The 21,612-nt window shown below is 41.9% G+C and overlaps 1 protein-coding gene across 3 annotated transcripts in view; it reads left to right on the plus strand.

Annotated features, from left to right (window-relative positions):
- The window catches only part of TENM4 (teneurin transmembrane protein 4), a 348,755-nt gene that overhangs the window by 296,103 nt on the left and 31,040 nt on the right, over positions 1–21,612 (plus strand). For all 3 annotated transcript variants that reach the window (XM_062567394.1, XM_062567392.1, XM_062567393.1), the window contains 3 exons: positions 2,201–2,355; positions 6,985–7,862; positions 19,175–19,347. In XM_062567394.1, the coding sequence (XP_062423378.1) occupies positions 2,201–2,355; positions 6,985–7,862; positions 19,175–19,347 (1,206 nt within the window). The remainder of the gene's footprint in view (positions 1–2,200; positions 2,356–6,984; positions 7,863–19,174; positions 19,348–21,612) is intronic.

Raw genomic sequence — 21,612 nt, forward strand, 5'->3', positions numbered from 1 at the left:
CAATCTTTTGGGGCATTTAGTCCTGCCATCTGGTATCTCAACAATCCTAGTGTACAATCCCATCTGAATTTACCTCGCTGCTCTGATGGCCTGGAACCCAGGTCAAAAACATGCTGGTCAGACAGGGGGAAGTTGTGAAGAATTAAGCAAAATGCTGTCTTCATCTCTCAGCAAAATCCTACTGTTCCCATTCAACACAGTGATCTGAAACACCAGTGTCCTAACAGAATCAACAGGTAGGAGTCCTATCTGCATCCTTTCATTTATCTCAGCTCAGTAGAGAAGTTTATTCTTTCTCTCAGACAATTGCTTAGTCCCAAGGTCTTCTTGCCATTACTTCCAAGGTAGATTGTCTTCTCTAGATTTCTATGTGTCTGAGCATTTTTCCAAGTGTCCACTGGACTATCCACCTTCTCCAAGGCTTCCAGCCCATACTTGCTAACCGTTATCTTTAATGCCAGCTGAAGGACATGCTTTTAATTTTCAAAGCAATCAAGGGATTAGTCCCTGCTACATGGAAGGCTAAAATTTTTAATGTGTGGACGGTTGATTTGTACTTCACAGCATACCTAACAGTGGATAAAGACTGAGGGTAAATGTTTCAGACAAAGGAATTCTGCTGTCGAACAGCATTTCAGGGGAACACGAGGTCTGATCCCTTCCATTCTCAAAGCTTTCTGTTTGAAACAGTTTTCCCAGTGTTTCTGTCACCATCATGACACTCCAAAATATTACAGAAAGAATTCATCTTACTAACTTTATCTGTCTACAGTATAAATGTTTCTTTCAGACATATTTGCTGTAGTCTCTCTTTATAGTTAATGGGGAGCAAATGGCATTTTTAGAAGGATTCATATAACCTATTACTGACATCTCCTTAGGGTGATATGAATTGCACCCTACAAATAGATATTTCCCTCCAGTGATCAGAGAGGCTGCAGATGACTTGCTCAGATGCACAGAGTACATATCTACTTCTGGCCAAGTGATTGCCGCCCTGCTAGTCACAGAAACCAAACAGGAAAATCCTAATATTCAAAGAGCTCAACTTGATATTCTAAGCAGATTTTTCACTTGGATAGAAAGATGTTACAGAAGAAGTTACAGACTCCTGCATTATTTTACTATTGTTCTTGAAGACTCTCAAATATTATGATGAGCAGCATTCTACAACCCTAGGATTGTAGATAACTCTACGACTCTGTGGAGTTATTGTTAATTTTTGCTAGCAGAAAAGAGAGGTGAATGGAGTCCTTAACTTCTTATTCCTGCTTTAGTCACTGGCTCTCTCTGTGACCTTGTGAGAGTTGCTTTATCTCATATTTTCCCAATATATGAAATTAAGATGATCACACTCACAAACTGGTATGAGGTCTAATTAGTAAGTGTAAATCACCATGAAATCCTCTGATGAAAGATGCAGAATACAGCTATCTTAGGATAAAGAGGATTAAAGGAGGCTGTGTTAACATAACAAATGCTTGAGAAATGATGCTCAAGAGGAAGTGAACTGGCTCATGTCTGCAGGTGGGGGAACGAGATTCAGCAGTCTGTAACAGTTGTTGGCAGACATCAAATCCAATGATAGAATATGTCTACAAAGGGAGTTTGGACAATGAAATAAATCACCTAGCAATGTTCAGAAATATGTGAATTACTATAGATTATTAGGATTATCGTAGGCAAAACCCTTCCACATTTATCCATCTGGAACTGTATTGACCTGCTGGATCTTTTGTAGTCTTTTTCATCACTTCACCAGTATAACATTTTCATGCACATGGCTTAATTTTCGTACCGTGGGCAGTACACCATGTTACCGACTAAGGACATGTTGTTAGAAAACCTTTTCCTTTCAGTAGGTCATTGAATGCCCTGCCCTTTTCCAGAAGTGAGAAGGGATTTCTAAATTGCATCATCTGCCAGTTGGAAGTGCCTTCAGTGGAACGATCCCCATTACAACTCCAGATAACTGGGACTCCCATGTATCCTACTTCCATAACATCCATTTTAAGTGCCATAAAATGTAATACTCCCGACCAGGGAGTCTATCAACCAGTACCACTACCAACCCCTGTCCAACCAGTAGGCTCACTGTTCTGTCATCATCAAACCAGACACCATAATCCATTCAGTTCATAACTGTCAAGTTACCTTTTTTTTTTCTTTTTTTTGACTCCCTTGCTCTTTTCCTCCCTAGGCATCACTGTGGACAAATTTGGGTTGATCTACTTTGTGGATGGCACTATGATCAGGCGGATTGATCAGAATGGGATCATCTCAACTGTGTTGGGTTCCAATGACCTGACATCGGCTCGGCCTCTCAGCTGTGACTCTGTCATGGACATTTCTCAGGTAGCACAACTTTGGGGTTTTTTTTTTCCTTCCTGCAGAAAGTAAGCCTACTCGTTCCCTCTGTCTGTATGTCTGTGTGCCATCATCTGTACCTTTTTGAAGCAATTGGCCAATTTCTCACAAGTTTGACAAAAGAGTAAGGGTTCAAGGAGAATTACATCCATGCTTACATGGCTTATAGCATGAAAATGACTGGGTTGAAAAAGGAGATCCTAAAAAGACTGAAGGAAAGATGTAACCTGGAGAGTCTCTGAGGAGAAAGATTTTAAAGATGTCCTAGCCACTGAAGAAACCTTATTCACAGCTCCTTATCACAGAAACATAGAATCAGTAAGGTTGGAAGGGACCTCTGGAGATCATCTAGTCCAACCTCCCCCCTCAGCAGGGTCACCTACAGCATGGTAGACAGGGTTGCATCCAGGTGGATTTTGAAGATCTCCAGAGAAGGAGACTCCACATCCCCTCTGGGCAACCTGCTCCAGGGCTCCATCACTCTCACAGGGAAGAAATTCCCCCTCACGGTCAGGCCGAACTTCCTGTGCTTCAATTTCTGTCCATCGCCTCTTGTCCTGCCACACAGGACAACTGAAAAGAGTTTGTCCCCGTCCCCTTGACACCCTCCCTTCAGGTACTTGTACACATTGATCAGATCCCCCCTCAGTCTTCTCTTCCCCAGGCTGAAGAGGCCCAGCTCTCGCAGCCGTTCCTCATAGGGCAGGTGCTCCAGCCCTCGGATCATCTTGTAGCCCTACACTGGACTCTCTCCAGTAGCTCCATGTCTCTCTTGTCCTGGGGAGCGCAGAACTGGACCCAGTCCTCGAGATGAGGCCTCACCAGGGCTGAGTAAAAGGGCAGGATCACCTCCCTCCACCTGCTGGAAACACTCTTCCCAATGCACCCCGGGAGACCATTGGCTTTCTTGGCCACAAGGGCACATTGCTGGCTCATGGTCAACTTGTCATCCAGCAGCACTTCCAGGTCCTTCTCTGCAGAGCCCTTGTTGAACCTCAGGAGGTTCCTCTCCACCCAGCTCTCCAGCCTGTCCAGGTCTCTCTGAATGGCAGCACAGCCCTCGGGTGTGTCAGCCACTCCTCCCAGCTTGGGATCATCAGCAAACCTGCTGAGGAGGCACTCTGTCCCCTCATCTAGGTCACTGATGAAGATGTGGAACAGGATGGGACCCAGGACTGAACCCTGGGGGACACCACTAGCCACAGGCCTCCAACTAGACTCCGCACCACTGATGATGACCCTCTGCGCTCTGCCTTTCAGCCAGTTCTCAATCCACCTCACTGTCCACTCATCTAACCCACACTTCCTGAGCTTGCCTAGGAGGATGTGATGGGAGACAGTGTCAAAAGCCTTGCTGAAGTCAAGGGACACAACGTCCACTGCTCTGCCCCTCATCTACCTAGCCAGTGGTTCAATCAGAGAAGGCTCTCAGGTTGGTCAAGCAGGATTTCCCCTGGTGAATCCATGCTGGCTACTCCTGATCACCTTCTTTTCCTTATCAGCCATGAGACACAGACTCCTGGGAAAACAAGTTTCATTAGGCTCGTTTCTTAAAATACTGGTTGCTTTAAATTAAAAGGACAGCAATATTCATTTTAGTGATGATACATGACATGACATGCTTTATTATAACAACTCAGTGAACTTTTTTTTTTTTTTTTTAAGTGTAGTGCCACTCTCCCCATCGCACCCTGCATCCTAATTTGCCCAGCACACTTTTGGGCTTGAATCAAATTAACATGTAGGAAACACTGATTGGAGGCTGTGGTGCCAAAATTAGCAACAGCAGGAAAACAAGAATCTTGAATTGCATCGGATTGCAAATTGGTTGCAGCTACCATCATGCTGGGCTTTTAAGTCCTGCTGCTTATAGGTGGAGAAAAAAGGGAGAGAAAAAGAAATGCCAGTTTGATGATTGCTTTACTTTTGGAACATGCAGAAAGGAAATCTGTTACAGCCCAGCACTCAATTTTGTGGGGCACTGGCCAATCTGTCAAATTGAGCCAGTTTAGAGATACTGTCCTTTGAAACCTTTGTGCCACCCATCATTTGCCTGGCTAGAGGAATGTTATCCTCTTCTATGAAAATACAGACCGTAGCTGGAGGGCTAAGTACTGTTATTCAGCCACAATAGATGTCAGTGGGGTTTCCTTTTTGTAACTACCTAGATAATTTCCGTTCTACCATATGAAATCTGTTCTTCAAATTTTCCCCTCTAATTTGAAAAGACTATTCTTACTTCCTTGCAACTCGTTCCCACTGTCCACAATTTATGAACAGCTGAAATTATGAGTTTAAAAACTCTCATGCCACCTATGGAAGCAAGCTTTGCTGCTTAAAAGCCCTCTTGTAGCACTTCTCTCATCTTACAGGCATATTCTTTTCTTTAACTGAATTTCAAGGGCAGTTACCACTGGACCGTTGTGGATTCAGATTTTAAAAACTATTTTCTGGCAGGTTGTGTTATTTGTATATACTAGCATCATACTTAAACACTTCTGAAATGAGCTAAAATATATCAGCTATAGCTTCTTTTTTTTTCCTTCTTAAAATGATAGTAGCCCATATTAAATGAACCAGTGCCGTGATGGACAGATTAACCAATATTGTGATGGACACACACACACCAAAGACATGTTTAACTAAAAAGCAAAACACAAAACCCAGCTTGGGAAGTATCTTTTCATCATTTACAGTGGCTAGAAGGGTCTCTTCTGACAAGTCCCTCTGGGACATGAAAACATGAAATATTTAGCAGCCAATGTTGACAAGAAAGGTTTTTTAAGAAAGTGAAAATTCCTTTGTCAGTTCAGAATAAACTCTGCTCTTGATGCTAACTCAAGGCTGCAGAGCATAAAGACCACTGGAGGGGATGGAGGCATACATTATTGAAGAGAAAACCACAGGCTGTAATGTTTTACTACAGGAGGGGTTAAAATAGGCCAGGAGCTGAGAAAATGAAAGAGATTTGAGAACAGAGACTAGGCAGAGCTCAGCCCTGTGCTTAGCCATGAAACTAAGCTTCACAAGCCCACCCATTAAAAGGCAAAATGAACTAAATAATTTGCAACTGATGCTCTTAAAAAAAATGAAAGGAGATTTGAACAAAAATAGAAACATCAAAAGCAAACCATAGCTGTGGCAGATATGTTCAACTACAGGCTTTCCAAATATGAATCTCTAGAGTGCCTCTAGATCTTACCTGATTTCTTGCTCTGCTTGATACATATCAACTCCATCTACTCTAATTTAAGAGTTGCCTGGCTTTCTGACAAGGAATATATAATTAGAATAGCTTTCTTATTAACTAGTTGAATATTTATTTAAAATCCTAGTGAGCAAGAGCATTCATCAGAGCTGCTAATTTTCCATTCCCCTCTACAGCCCTGATGTGAGGAAGACGCCCCATCAGGAAAATATTTTGGTGTTGGTTCACTCCTGTCAGCACAATGTTGACCTGTTTTTTTTCTATGTAAACCTGAAGTAAAATAAAATAATCACAGGACGCACATTTTACCATTCTTTGTGAACAACCAAAAGGACTCTGAATTCTGTTGATAGAGGTTTCTTACATTTGGTGGCTAAAAGAGTAGACTCACTAGAAAGGCAGTGCTGAAAATAGAGACCTTCCAGTGCTTGCTCACTTGTTGCTTTCCCAGTGGCTGCTTCAGGTTACTGGTGTATGTGGATTATCAGTAGAGAAGTGCAATATGTTGCTATTACTTGAACCCATTCTTACATTATTCTCAGTATAATGTGAAAACTGCTGTGAAGACAGAAATATTTTATTCCATGAAATGAAATAGGCTGAATTTCCCATGAATTGACATTTTGCATTTTTGCAGCATCAAGCACAAAATAGGTGGTTATATTTTGGATGTACACATATGCTGACACAGCTGCCAGTTTTGTTATTTGTCTGTGTTGTTCAGCCAGAGGAACTGAATCCCTTGTCTGGAAAATCCTTTACTAAAAAGATCGTTGTTTTGTTTGACTGATTGATTTTGTAATGCTTCACACAACAGAGCTTCCAGGCACGAGTCTCTGCTACCAGGTCCAGGCTCTATCAGTCCGAAAAGAGTTGGGTGGAGTGGAGGGGGCAAATCTTGTGTGAATCTTTGGATCTTCTCATTTATTCCCATATTCCACACCTCTGCCATAGTGCTGGAAACATCTACAGTTCATGGGCACTGATGTAGTTTTCGTGGGCCCTTGACACATCACACCAAGGGTGATAAGCAGAGACATTGATGTGAGAGCTGGAAGTCTGTCTCTGCCCATTTGTTTCCTCCCATCACTGCTCCAGTGCAGAGTGTGAGTATATCATCTTGGACTAGATGGTCTCCAGAGGTCCCTTCCAACCTCAACCATTCTGAGAGTCTGTGATTCTGTATACGTGTCCCCCTTGTGCAACGGAAGACTAAGCCCCCTCACTCACGCTAGGGTTGTGTCCTCTACTGCCACAATACCAAGCAGTAATGATCAACTGTGTGCTTTTCTTTTACCCTTTCTCCCCTTAATCCACGTTGAAACAACCTAATTGAGATTGATTTTAGTAACCATACCATTAAAAAAGGTATTACTATAATAATTTCCTTGTGTTGTTTTGCTATTAAGGTTCGTCTAGAGTGGCCCACAGATTTGGCAGTCAACCCCATGGATAATTCGCTCTATGTGCTCGACAACAATGTTGTGCTACAGATTTCTGAGAATCACCAGGTGCGCATAGTGGCGGGCAGGCCCATGCATTGTCAAGTGCCAGGCATGGATCACTTCCTCCTTAGCAAGGTGGCAATCCATGCCACTTTGGAGTCTGCTGCCGCCCTGGCTGTCTCACATAACGGGATCCTCTATATTGCTGAAACTGATGAGAAAAAGATCAACCGTATCAGGCAGGTCACCACCAATGGAGAGATTTCTCTTGTTGCTGGTGCACCGAGCAGCTGTGACTGCAAGAATGATGCTAACTGCGACTGCTTCTCTGGGGACGATGGCTATGCCAAGGATGCCAAACTCAACGCGCCATCCTCCCTTGCAGTATGTGCAGATGGGGAGCTGTATGTCGCTGATCTTGGAAATATCCGAATCCGCTTTATTCGGAAAAACAAGCCATTCCTCAACACACAAAATCTGTATGAATTATCCTCACCCATAGACCAGGAACTATACTTGTTTGATACCAGTGGTAAACATCTTTATACTCAAAGCCTTACCACTGGAGATTATCTTTACAATTTTACTTATTCTGGAGATGGAGATATAACCCTGATCACTGACAACAATGGCAACTTAGTCAACATCCGAAGAGATTCCACAGGGATGCCTCTCTGGCTGGTAGTGCCAGATGGCCAAGTCTACTGGGTGACAATTGGTACCAACAGTGCACTCAAGAGTGTAACAACACAGGGGCATGAAGTGGCTATGATGACATACCACGGCAACTCAGGTCTTCTTGCCACCAAAAGCAACGAAAATGGGTGGACAACATTTTATGAGTAAGTATATTACAAATATTACCCTGTTGACTTTATTCTGTGTTCTGTGAGCCATGCAATGTTAGTAGAATTTAATTCCCTGGACAGAATTCACATCAGAATAAAATGGCCAGAAGAGAGAATATTACATCTCACACAAACCCTTTATACCAGATGTAAGTGGTTTAGAGTTTGAACAAGTTCTCACTACCGAGTCAGCTTCGGACAGAGTTTCCGCTGAGTTTTTCTAAATCACCAAAGGAATTTGGACACCTGGTTCTCCTTAACCATAGTCAGGATTGGGAATTTAGGCTGCATGTCAGAGAATTCTGTTTTAGCTTTGAAAGCCTTGGGAGTGTAAGCGTTCATCACATCACCCTTTTCACAACTTTTCGCCTACTTCCTATGTTCCAATGTCTTTTTGAGCTTATTTGAAATGGCTAATGTAAAATGACAATTGGTAATGACTAATGACAGCTATCTCAGAAAACAAATCTGTAGTTAATGGACTGCTCTGCTTGTATTGTTTTAACTGGCCTCAATGATCTTTAAAAATAGTCTCAGAACTCTTCAGAATTGTCCTTGCCCAAAAGAATTTGTGAATAGAGAAGACAGGATACATTGAAAAACCCAGAGATGACAGTGACTTGAAGAAGATTTGTACTTCTTTTTATACTAGTTATCAATTCTGCGCTTATGAATACCATGGAGAGAGTGCATTTCTGATATCAAATAGGAAAAAAAGTTGATAACTCAATGAAAGGCATCCGGAAGAATGGTTTATATATTCATCCTGCTATTGAGAACCCTTTTCCCTCTTTCTCAGTTTTATTTTTATTCTCAGTTCTTGCCTCTTTGAAATGCTTCTTTTAGTCCATAATTTCCCATATGGTTAAAATGGTTACATGGAATTGTTCAGATACCATAATAATAGACTCACAGTAAGAGCCCAATTTGGCTAGAATAGACAGTTCCCAAGATTATAAAGGAAAAACTGTAAAAAAAAAAAGAGCCCCAGAGAAGGGGAGCTGGCTAAACCCAGATACGCATGTGTTAGACATGCAGTTGTTTTGGCTCTGTCTTCAAATTATTCAGGCCCAGTTTCAAATTTCTTTGCTTAATACTTGCTATTACTGCTCCTGCCTTGAAAAGAGCTGATGGAAACTCTGTGATGAATCATTTGAAAGGTTATTTGCATTCCATCAACGTTCTGCTTGCAATTACTGTAGCAATATTCCTCAGTGAATCAAAGTTAATACGCTTTCAACTCTTACATTGAATTTATTTGAGGAAGGCTTTAGGGAGGAAAGGTAGGGTGTTTTTCTCTATAGGAGTGGAAGCCCACTGTATTGTCAGGAACTTTGTGCTAAATCAAGGCGATATTTTCTTTTAGCAAAGAACCCAATCGTTTCTGTGCTTGAAAACAGATGTTGCCATGGACAGTGCAGCAAACTAAACATTACAGCTAATAATGGTTGGATTTATACCTGAAACATGCTCTTCTGTTTAAAAGTGTGACTGAAAATATAGAGGAGATGAAGTGAGACAGAAGCTAAAATCCAGCATGCTCTGTTGATATTTTTATAACAGTGTCCTGTTATTATTTGCTGTCCAACCAAATAGAGCTTTTGTGAAAGTCATCATTCTGGTCGTTTTACGCACTTCAGAAGAGTTATAAGAACGCTTTTTAGAGCTAAATGGAAAACAGTATTCTCCAGTGGTTAGACTATGGAAATGGAAATCTTGACTAGAGCAAGTCAGCACTTTACAACAGCACAGCATCACTGAAAATAGAGTTGGGAATGTGTCTTTAGAGATACCTCGTCCAAAGCTCTGGTCAGTTATCTCCATTTAACTGTTCCTGACAGATTCTGATGTAACTTTATACAACCACAGGGTAAAAGTCTGTATCTGAATTAGGAACCTCAGCCTCCCTTTATAGTCAATGGAGAGTAACAAACACTTTCAAGGTGAGTACCATATGAGTTATTTCAAGTATCCACTTTAGGATGAGAAGAGATGTATTCTGAAGCTTTCTCTCTCCATTAGCATAAAGGTAGTCCAAAATGGTTAGCTCTAATGTAGATGTTTACCTTTCAGATGTCTGTAGTTCTCTCAGATAATTCTATCCAAGTCCTCTAAGCTGTTCATAAATATCGATAGTGATAATGATGCCTTTACCTGTCGTATTGTGAGAAAGTATAAGATGTTTATTTTTATTGTTAGAAAGCTTTTTCATATGCTTAATCGAAATCTTTCTTGCTCAAATCTGAGACCATCACTTCTCTTCCTATCTGATCCTGTCCTAGTTTGTCCACTAGGGACTTGTAAAACAGATTATTTTCCTTTTCAGCTGTGAATACACACATATTATTCTAGAACTTGCTCTTTGATAGTGCTCAGAAGGTAATCAGCAGTAGGGAATAGTCCAGTGGGTTTGTTCCTGGTGAATTTGTGCAAAGCTTGATTCTACCCAGGTTTTGCATGCATGATCTGAAAAAAAAAAGTCAGAAATGATAAAATGAGAAGATTGGTAAACAGAGGTGAGGATAGGCCAGACAAAGCGACTGAGATTGCTTGATAGATGGGTTTCATTTAAACAGAATGTGTTCTTACACAATCAAATGCCAAGATACACATGAAAAGGCTGCATCAAAAGAATGGAGTTGAACATTGACTCTCAGAGATTGTAGTGATCAAAGCACTAAGGCATTCAATATGATTTCTCAGTATAATTCCATGGCAAATCTGTTTAATGTGTTGCTTTAGTGGATAAACAACATGAATACATTTACTCATCCCATTTTGCTAGTAGTGAGTGGAAGTAGGAAGATGATTTTATCCTTATACAGCATTGATGGCACAAATTCTGGGGTAATGTCAGCTTTAAAGTTTACTGTTTATGAAGGATAGTTAAAATTGAAGCGTGCACAGGAAAAAAAATGCCCCGGAGGGAGAAGCTTCTTTTAGTCAGAGAACTAAGGAAACTTCATCTATTTATCTTATCACACAGAAGACTGGGAATTGTATAGATCATAGCATGTCAACACAGAACTATCAGCTACGGAAGGACTCTTAATCTATCAGAGAAAGGCATGAGAAGGACTAGGGACTAGAAAGCAAAGCTGGAGCTATTCAGGTTGATAGGAAAGCATAATTTTTTTTAAGACTGACATTAGCTAATTGCAAGAGCAAAGAGCCATTAGAAGCAATATACTTTCCATTTCTGAGTATCTTAAATCATGACTTTAGATGCCTTCCTGAAGACATTTTTCGCCAGAATTTGTCAGAAATACATGAGTCAAACACAAACTGCAGGGATGAGTGCAAGGCATAGCAGGATGAAATGTAAGTTCCTGTGGTATCCAAGAAGTCAAAGATGAAGATGTAAACCAAAGTAGATGTTCGAAACCTTCAGATTGTTGGTTTCTATGACAGAATATCAGGGAACTTAGACTGGGAAAGTTTAAGTGATTTGGAGAAATCCTGTTATCATGAGTGACTAGAAGGTACTCTGAGAAGTTTTCAGTTCTGGTTCACAGCGAAAATGAAGCTCATGATACTTCCCTTTTCCTTGCCACATGGAAATTAAGAGATTAAATCTGAGTCTGAGGAAAAGCTTGACGTTTCTCACAGCACTCTAGCTCAAGTTTCTCACTGCACGTAATAGTTGTTTATGGGCCAGGGCAGGCTGGACACCAATGCTTTAAAAGTTAAGAGTAAACATAAATTCAGCTGGCAAATTTACACTGCACCATGAAGAACTTCCTTTTAAGATTTACCTTTACCTTGCTAGCTATGGAGGGCTATAAACCAGACACCCAATTCGAAAGAGTAATAGTGTTGCAAAAGCAGAAACACTACAAATATTTTACCATAAATAAATAAATAAATAAACAGAAAGGAACTGCAAGTGAGTACTGCTGCTGAAAATGCATTGAATTGGTAAGGGATGTTTGACTGTATCCAAATCTGTGCATATAGCCATTTTTTCTTCGGAGCAATGGCCAAAGAAGGACTGTCTCACCAAGACCAAAGGAGTCTTAAATGTTCCTCCTGCCTGTTACTTGCAGGAGTCTCTGGTTCTCTGTGAGTTGTTGCTCATACCAGGACAAATCTCAATCTTTATCATAAAGCTGCAAAGATTCCTGAGAAGGCTGGTGTGACACTGGAGAGAAGGAGGCAAGACTGACTCAGTTCTGAAGGTAGCCCAGGGAATGCAGGTCCTCTCAGGGTTTGGGCTGGGCTAGAATATGGGTCCTTCTTTTTTATAGGGAGAGGGGACAGATTCTGTCTTCAGAGGGTGGCAGACTTGCTCACAGCACTTCCAGCTCTTGTTTTCACACCTTCTACACCAAAGCCTCTTGTAACAATCCAGCTTTTAGGGGTTGATGCTGAGAGTGAGATTTAGCATCTAATGGCATGTAGCTTCCCCTTGCTCTGAGGATAAAACTTAGCTCTCTGCAGTAATTAGCCTGTCCCCAAAGACCTATGCAGGACTTTTTTCAAGGTTTTAACATTATGTTGACATTCTCTGCCTCTGCACAAGGTCTGACGTTCACTGCCAATTAATGCAATTGTAGCTGCTCAGTTTGTCCAGTAACTGGATTAAAGCCTTGCATTCCCATTGAACTTGTGGCAGTGATAATCAGCTACAAAGGAAGTTGATTTGGAAGCTCTGTCAGGGTAACAGTTTCTTTTCGTTTGACTCCTCAAGCCAAACAAAGGATGTTGTGTGACTACTTGGTTCTTTGTTGTTTTTGCTTTTTTGCTTTTCCTGAAAGAATCCCTACCATCCTTTGCATAGTTTGTTAGCAGTTGTTGTTTATCCCTACTTCAGAATCAGGAAATTCTTATTAATGTATCTGTTTAAATCAAGAATATGGCAATTATCTTGATTAGCTCACCGAGATGGTAGCACTGTACATTAACTCAATTTCCCTCTGAGCGAAAGTCAAACCTTCTATGCATTATTTAACCCATATGGGGATCTTTTACTTAAGTCCTCTGTATGCCCAATTACTTCTAAAGATCACCTCTCAGATACAAAATTCCTTACACATCACTGCAGTCAAGCCCAGAAATTGAAAATCTTTCCATGGTCTGACCAAGAAGTAGCTCATGGATGACTGCATGGTGAAAGGTAGTGTGGAGCCAGTTCTTCAGATCTGGGTTGAGGGGAGCTTTGACCTATAACGTAGGATGCTGTTTTACAGAGACCTAAACTCTGCCAAACCTCACACACTGTAACAAGTGGAACGTAGGAGCCAGCTGGACTGGGTACACAAGAGGACCTTCAATTGCTTCCCAGCAATTGCTTCCCAGTGGACTTAGGAAAGGTTCCACCACTCAATAACAGTAATAGTTGGTCAGTGCCCTGGTCTGGGAGACTGGGGTACCAGAACTGTGAGAAGAATTGTGGTCAACATCTACCCCACAGTTAGATGCAGATTCAGACCACTGTGTAGTAGCATGAAGGCCATGCAATTTCTTCTCTCATATGCAAAAAGAATGATAAATAAGACTTATTATCTTCACAGAAGCAGCATCGCTTGATTCAGAGAAAAATCAGCTTACTGCATTAATATCATGCCTTTTTCATCAACTAATATCTGAGGTCATAGCACTGAGTTTTATGGGATTCAGTGGAGTCCTTGGTTCAGATTAGCTCAAGCAAGGTCCTGTTTCTGCTCCTGTAGCAGACTGGAACATGAGGAACACAACCCACCTTTGGCCTTTCCTCTCCCTTCTCTTCTGCCTCTTCTATGAAGATGCCTCCTCTTTGCTCCACACTTTCTTCGGGATCATATAAGTAGGTATATTCTTATCACTCATCTGAAAAAGTTACAGTGAAACTCCAGTAATTGCCCAGATGAAATAACACTTCTCCAACACTCTCACTAAGTTGTGAGGTCATGGTTTGAGCCATTGGCCTGGCCTGAAGTGTGTCCATGGTGTCAGAGTTTAGGTGAGAATCAAGGGAAGTATGAGGATCGTAATAGAGATTACGAGAGAGAGAGAGAGAGATCCTCTTCTCCTCATTTGGGCACTCAGAAAATTCTGCGAACAGTGGCTGCATACTGGCTTTGTGTCCTTAGGGAGAGGACTTGCCTTCGTACATATTAGAATAGTACTGGTTTGTCTGTGGCAGATTTATTTTTAATGCTGTATTTAAAGTTATTTGAAAAATTGCAAAGGGGCAAGCTTGCTCAGAGGTGGAGAGTGCAGGATTGTATAACCACACACAAAATACAGTTTGCCGAGTACATTAGGATACTTTGGCACTAAATGGAAGATTATGACAGTGATTTTTTTTTCCAATCTATTTGACTCGTACTTTTAAAAGGCTGATGAAATGTGAAAAAGCTGAAATGAGGAAACCCGGAGAGTCAGACCAGGAATTGATTTCTGAATAGAAGGCACTTAGGATGCTCTCTTTAATTCCCAAGGCCCAGGTCTCTACACAGTGGTAATGTGATAAATGAAAGCTCTGAATGTTTACAAGCTAACAATTAGGCCTCATAAGCACCAAATACCATTTTAATTCTGTGCATTGAACCTTAGCTAAATACATTTCCAATTGGGAATGGATGGCAACAGCTTCCTTTGCTGGCCTAATAATTGTCATCGTAATTGTAAATGCTGAGTCTCTGCAGCAGGTTTGAATGGGAGGCAGCAGCTGTGTTAGCAGGTGATGAATTCATTGCTCGGAGTGGCTGCTGTGCGCATTCCCGTGTTTCAGTCTTTCCTTAATTCTGCTGCTTTGGAGAACACAGAAGTCTTAGGCTGTGATGAAAACTGGCCCACCTCTAAATCCTTAGACTATGGAAACAGGCGTATGCAGCTTAGCTGCAAAATGAGTTGACTAGAAGAGATTTATCTTACTGCAAATACCAGGGCACACCTGCAGCTACATAAGAACCAGTCATTTGGCCTTCCTCTCCAAGCTGAGGATTTGTCATATAAGTGCTTTTATGGGGCTGAAAGCGGGAGTGGAAGGAACCAACACACCTGTGTTAGTGGTTTGATTTGTTAAACGTGTCTGTACAAGCTGTGGAAGCCTTCAAGCTGTTGTGTCATGGGAGATTGTAGGTATGTACTAGATGACGTCATGTATATGCTTTATGCTGTATATTCTTAATTCAGGATAAATTCTAATTCAAGATAAAAAGGAAAAATCCCATCCTAAGCAAAAAAAAAAAAAAAAAGAAAAGAAAAGGAAAAAAAAAGAAAGAAAAAGAGAGAGAGAAAGAAAAAGAACTGCCTGCCAAGAGGAAAACGTTGTGTGCGTCCATGCTAACTTCCAGCACCTCCTTTTGCGTTGCCACCATGGCACTAAAAAGACTTTTTGTCTGGACATGAGTGCTTTACACTTCATCTGCCACTAATTAAGAAAAATAATAAAAATGTTAACAGTCTAGTTGTGCTACTTTCTCACATTCCTCTCTCCGTAAGGCAGCTGCGAGCTGTCGCCCCCAGAGCGAGCTCTTGGAAAGCCCCTGCCTCGCTCCTCAGCAGACGTGCAGCAGCCCTGGTGAATACAGAAAAGACAGATGGTCCAGGTTACTTCTGACAGAGGCTAATTTGGTGGCTAAGGAGGTGCCAAAACTGTAATGTACATGTGCAGACGTCTTAAACTGATTCCAGCGCAGCATTCCAGACTGTTCTAGCCCAAAATTAGCCTTGCTTCTTGTGAGCCTAACTCCCAAATTGCAGCCCTTGCTCATGGTGAAATTCTCCCCTGTGGTGTGAGTTCTGAACAGCTGTAAAAAAGTAACTGTGTAAATTGTGCTTATTGTTCTCGTTAGGCTTGACTTAAAAAGAAAAATGTATGCATAGAGTGCTAGGCACCTTCATGCACTTTCTTAGTCTTTTTTGTGTTGGTCTAAGAGAGTTTGCTTAGACTGAGGTTTAGTGTATTTGCCCATTATCCTGCCATTGTGGAAGGGCAGCAAAACAACATTTGGTCCTGTTGAGGAGATGAGAAACTATGAAGACTATGTTGGGTGGATGGTAGAGAACTGGAGGAACATCTGTGAGGATGCTGTGGAGCTGAGTGTCCTGGGATCTAATCGAATCTAAGGATCTGAGTGTCTGCTGATGTCTGGGTCTGCATCAAACTATTGTCTACAGGCTTTGTGAGGCTCCATTTGGAGCACCTACATACGACTTACAGAGAGTAGGTTTTGTGCTGACTCTCAGCATGGCACTGAGTGTCGTTCAATTAAGACAAATCATATGACTCAGAGGACATTGCCTCAGCACTTAAATGAAATAGCAGCCACCTGTGCATCACATGAAGGAGCTCTCTGCCCCCATTGTGGCTTCTGGTCTCCTTCTTCCTCTAATCCGTGGACCTGGTTCTTTTTGTAATCATCTTATACCATCTTATACCAAAGCCATCTCCTAGACTTCAGTGCAGCTTGTCAAGATTCGTGACGTTTAGAGGGTGAATCAGGCTTAATTTCATCAGCATCTCTCTCTTTTCTTATAGTAATCTCTAAATTTTATTTCTCTCTTTATATATATAGCAGGATCCTTCACTTAAAGTTGCTAATACCACCTAGTCAGAGGTGCTAAATTCAGATCCCATCTTCCATAAAGTTTTGAGCGTTTTGGATCTGAGTCTGCCCTTGCAGTTCAGGCTGTACTTTATATATAAGATTGTTGATGACAGTGTAGAAAGAATTTGTGATATTATATAACACACCTTTAGAGATAACAATGTTCCCTCTACTCAGAGGACAGACTAAATCGTGTCTCTTGTGTCCTGTCTCAGCAGATGGGATGAAGATATCTCCTATGATGTTTTTTGTTTAAGATTCACATATTTTAGAAGATGTGCAGATGCCTGTGCAAAAAGTATGATCAAAGTGCTTCCCATCTGAGTGCAAACAGAGCAGCCACATACACTGAGCACAGCATTCGGTACTGAGAGCACTTTAGTTCTGGCCCTTGCAAGGAGATTCAATGTAGATCCAAACTGTGTGCTTCTAGCCACTTGGAAAAGGTTTAACTGGTCTCTGCCAAACTCCTGCAATTCAGTCCTGAATTTATTCTTTTTTTTTTTTTCTTCCGTCTTTTCCACTTCAGAAGTAGCTGATTAATCACCAAGATCTTGAAGGGAAAGGGCAAGTCCTCAGTCCTCCTTGCGTGGATAATTCCATGACTGATACGCTGGTACTGTGGTTGGCCAAATGCTTTCTTCTGCCATTCCTCAGCCTCTGCCCAGTGAGCAGTAAGAACCTCATGTGACTGTCTCAAAACACAAGGGCTGGAGAGACTTCTAAAAAGCTCATATGTTCAATCATTTTATACTAAATATTAAACTTGGGCATAAATCATCTTTTCAATCAACCCTTCCTCACAGTAATTCACTGTCAGTCTATTGTCAAAAGTGAGGTACCAGCGCTGTGTACAAATCTGAACAAAAGGAGCCAGTCCAGTGGCTGCTCCTGGATCTCTATTGGGTTGCAATTCTGGAGCCTTTTTCCTTTTTTTTTTTTTTAATAGAGGGAATGGGATCTGTTATCTTATTCCTCAGTTCAGAGCAATCATGAAGAGAAGGGTCAAGGGCTCCCCTCAACCATCTGATCCCTCAGGGGCAGTATCAGTCGCATCCAAACCCTCTCTGACCCATTCTTCTCAACTGTGCTCAAAAGCATCCAGCAATGGCATTTCCAGTGCTCCATCTGGTAACCTGTTCCTCTACTTAAGCAACCTTGGATTTGGAAAATATTTCCCAATCTCTAACCTGGATTTCCCTTGCTTCAAATTAGCGGATTGCTTTTTGTCACATCCTCAGTGGACAACATGAAAAAATAATTATAATCCTCTTTAGAATAACTGTTGTCATGATGGCATGTTCCCTCTTTTTTGTTTCCTCTCTTCTAAAGCAGCTTTCAATTTTTAGAGGGTTTTTTATTTTCAGCTATCAGTTTTCCGGCTTTGCCTCTTAGGTCATGTTCTTAAGCTCCTTATCCTTAACGTATCGTTTGTATTACTTCAACATTCTGAACAATGGTGCCCTTAGCTGGACACTGTGTTCACCAGTGAGTATTGCAGGGGAACGAGTCCTCTCTGCTCACCCACCATCAAGCTTTGCCCAAATGATAATGTTTTCTTGTACTTTGCCAGGACTTGAAAATGTCATACTTTTTTTTTTTTTTTTTTTTTTTTTTTTTTTTTTTTTGCTAGTAGAAGGATTCTTTCTACTGTTTCTCCCTGACTACTTAAATATCCCTTCCTTGAGGACCCATCTTCTGTAAAACCCAACAGCTCTTTGGAGATAAGCCAGTACAGCTTCTCGCAGCTCTTCATTTCAGTCCACATTAGGGAATACTGCTCCTGAAAAACCTATCCTCACTCCCAAAGTATTCTTTTGGCAGCCCTCTGCTTTTAGCTCAGTGTGCGACTTAAGGGTACACCTTTTGCAGTGCAACAGATGGGAGGTGGTGTGGTGTAATTCGCCCTACTTTATTTCTTCCTAATCCTGAGAGAATTTCAGCATGAGTACCCACTTCTAGCCTGCTCAGGAGACCTCTAGGCACAAGTGTCTGCTTCTCCTTTTTATTGAAAAAATAACCCTCCGAGCCCATTAACTGCTGTGTGACCTGCATATATACAGTTTATTTCATCTGGGTCCTAGTAGACAGGTGTCCATATCACAAAAACCATCCCAGGTGGCACTTATGTTGATTCTCTCATTGGAAAAGCCTGGGACTCAGTAGGGGTGAAAACTGAAGTGCTTTTTTACACATTTAAATCAGTTCTTCTAGATGGTTTTAGGAACAGTAGAAAGATCAGTTGTGCTCAGGGCTTTACTCCATGTTCACAAAGGACAGCTCTCTACCTGAGGTAGGCACTCTAGTGGGTCCTTTCCTTTACCTTAACATTTGCTTTTAAAATATGAAAAAAATAAAATAAATTTGCTAAAGTGGTCAGGACATAACTAGCCAAAATAATTGATTGCCCTCAGAAACTCTTAGTTCTGCTAGACAAGATTCTCAGAGAGGTGGCTTCCGTAAGTCACAGTGAACAGGAAATAAAGTTAATTGTGTTGTAAAGAAGCACAACACAGGTGATAAGTATCAGAAAGGTGTTGTTAAAATAGAGACTAACACTTATTTAGTCATTTTCTGTTGTTCATATTCTTTTCTTCAGCTAAACCCTGCCCTTCCCATAAAGCCAAAAAAGTTAAGGCAGTCCTGACAGAGTTTTTTTTTCTAGGAAGAATCTAGGTGAAGACTTCCAAGGCATAGTCTCTGTTTTACAGGACAGTTCCAGTACTCCAGTTCTCTATTCATGCTGTTGACTTCACCCTGCCTTTCCAGGTATGACAGCTTTGGCCGTCTGACCAACGTGACCTTCCCCACTGGCCAAGTGAGCAGCTTCCGCAGTGACACTGACAGCTCTGTGCATGTCCAGGTAGAAACCTCCAGCAAGGATGATGTTACTATAACAACCAACTTGTCAGCATCAGGAGCCTTCTACACCCTACTCCAAGGTGAGTGAGACCACTGTCCCTTTTCAGGCCAAGCTGTACATGAAGAATTTTCCATCAGGAGACAGACATAATCTTGGTAGTCCCAACACCAAAAAAAAAAAAAATCACCTACATCCTGAGTGCTTCAGAGCTCCCCACATGCTGATACACATGCACGCTCACACCTGCTTAGCCACATTCCCTAGCTCAGCAGTTGTTCTGCAGCTGTTTTCTGCTTCATTCTCAGCCAGTTCCCTTGCTGCGCAGCCCTCGTGCAGTACAGTCCCTGATCGTCATTACCATTACTGTTATAACAAAAAAAAGGGTTGCATAAATCTTAACTGCCCTTCCAGCTGACCCCTTTGCTTCTCTCTCTTAATGGATTCCAATATAAGGAGTTACTCTCCTACTGGAATAGGCTTCCAGCTGGTTACCGGAGATCTCTGTGATTCTTTGTTCTCTGGCTGTTCAAACATTCACAAGGCAGCATGCAGACAAATGACCATTGCTGTCCCCAAAAGGCCTACATTTGAACTAGAAGGGTGATGTGAAAGCAGAGAGGAGAGGTGAGCAGCCAGCGTGGGACTGGGGGAACTGATCTGCAGCTGTTGTAAATGAACACTGTTGTGTCAGTGACAGTAAGATGGGCTAACGACAGATTGACGAGGTGGAAGAGAAGGTGATGAAGTGGGAGAGGAAAGAAGAAGGTGAAAACACTGCTAACGTACTGGCAGGGACAGAAGTTACAGTGCACAGACCGTATCAATCTGGATTAAAATATCTTTTGGGTCTGTGTGTACCCTCACTTCCATTCCTGGGGCCTGAAGGAAGGGAAAGGATAGACAAACTCTTTGCTTTTCTCACTCCCTACCTCTTGCTTGCCCGTGCATCTGTGCCTGAAGTCAATAGGGTGTAAAACATTGCTCCTCTTGTGAGGAATGAAATGCTCCAGTGAAACCAACATACTCCGAAGTCACATTTGTTTCCACATCTCTGGGACATCCATTTCCCTCCCCCTCCCTGTACTAAGGGCAGAGTTTCCTAAAAAAAAAAAAAAAAAAAAAAAAGAAAAGAAAAGAAAACAGTGCCTACTATGCCTGAACACTGCCTTTGTGCCTCTGGAGAGGGCGGATGAGAGGGTACCAGCCCCTTAAAACCATACTGAGTATTACCATAGGGGAATGATTGTTTTATTCTTTACTTCAGAATGCAAGAGCAGATCCAACCTACCCCGCCCCATCTCAAATTCGCTCACGTCAAGACGTCTGGCAACTGCACAGACACGAGGTTGGCTTCACCTCAAGAGCCTAATTAAGCAATAGAACCCGCTGTTGGGGGCTCTTTAGTGAGATAATTGACTGCGATGTGATTTATACATGCAGAGCTGAAGGCACAGTTACATAATTGCGCCACAGTCAATTATCTCATTGTACTGCCCTCCAGCACAGGGGCACTGTTGCCATTAGGACATACAGTATTACAAACAGTTTAACCATGTTCAGTATAAAAGTAAAGTATAAAATTATGAAATTATTTGGGTCTGAAAAGCAAACTTATCTTAAAACGAAGATCTGGATAATGTTGCAGCAGGGGTGGCCTGGAACCTGCTGAAGGTGGGTTTCTCACAAGCATTAGGGACCATGAATTCCCAAATTGAGGCAGTTGTTTGTTCATGGCTTCACTGTAGCAATTGAAACAAGAACCACTGGAGTTGCCCAGGGATCAGTTGAGCACGGCTGAAATGTAATTTGCCTTCTGAGTGCCTCCCCAGTGGATGAAGCTGGAGCCATTCTAAAGGTTTGTGTGTCTTGACCTCTTGGTCATTCTCCAGAGAAAATGCACATTGCAGATTTCCGTTGCATGAGAGCTGCTCGTGCATTTTCGTTATGAGCTCACAGCTCTGGCCAGCTTTCACAAATCCTTCTTGAACCTTTCAAGAAACCTGGATCACACTGTGAACAAGCTCTGGCTACAATCAGTGTGACATGGATACTTTTTATGGCTCCACACAGGGACCAGAAACATCTGAAAAAGGTATTTAAATGCCTAAATCCTGTTGGTTTTGGTAGGAGTTAGATTTCAGTCACACAGAAGTCATTAGCTGTAGTCTACTGAGGACAAGTCTCATGCATAGACACCCCCTCCCCTACTGGGACCCTCTGTTCTGAGGTAAGCGACTCCCTGTACAGTGGGTGGAATGCTCTGCAGTCAGCTGAGGCATCTCCCAGGCTCAAAACCCTCAGGTCAGAGTTAAACACTGTGCAAAGTTTTGAAAATTCTCCTCCC

This window comes from Rhea pennata, chromosome 1 (genome assembly GCF_028389875.1).
Source record: "Rhea pennata isolate bPtePen1 chromosome 1, bPtePen1.pri, whole genome shotgun sequence".
NCBI lineage: Eukaryota > Metazoa > Chordata > Aves > Rheiformes > Rheidae > Rhea > Rhea pennata.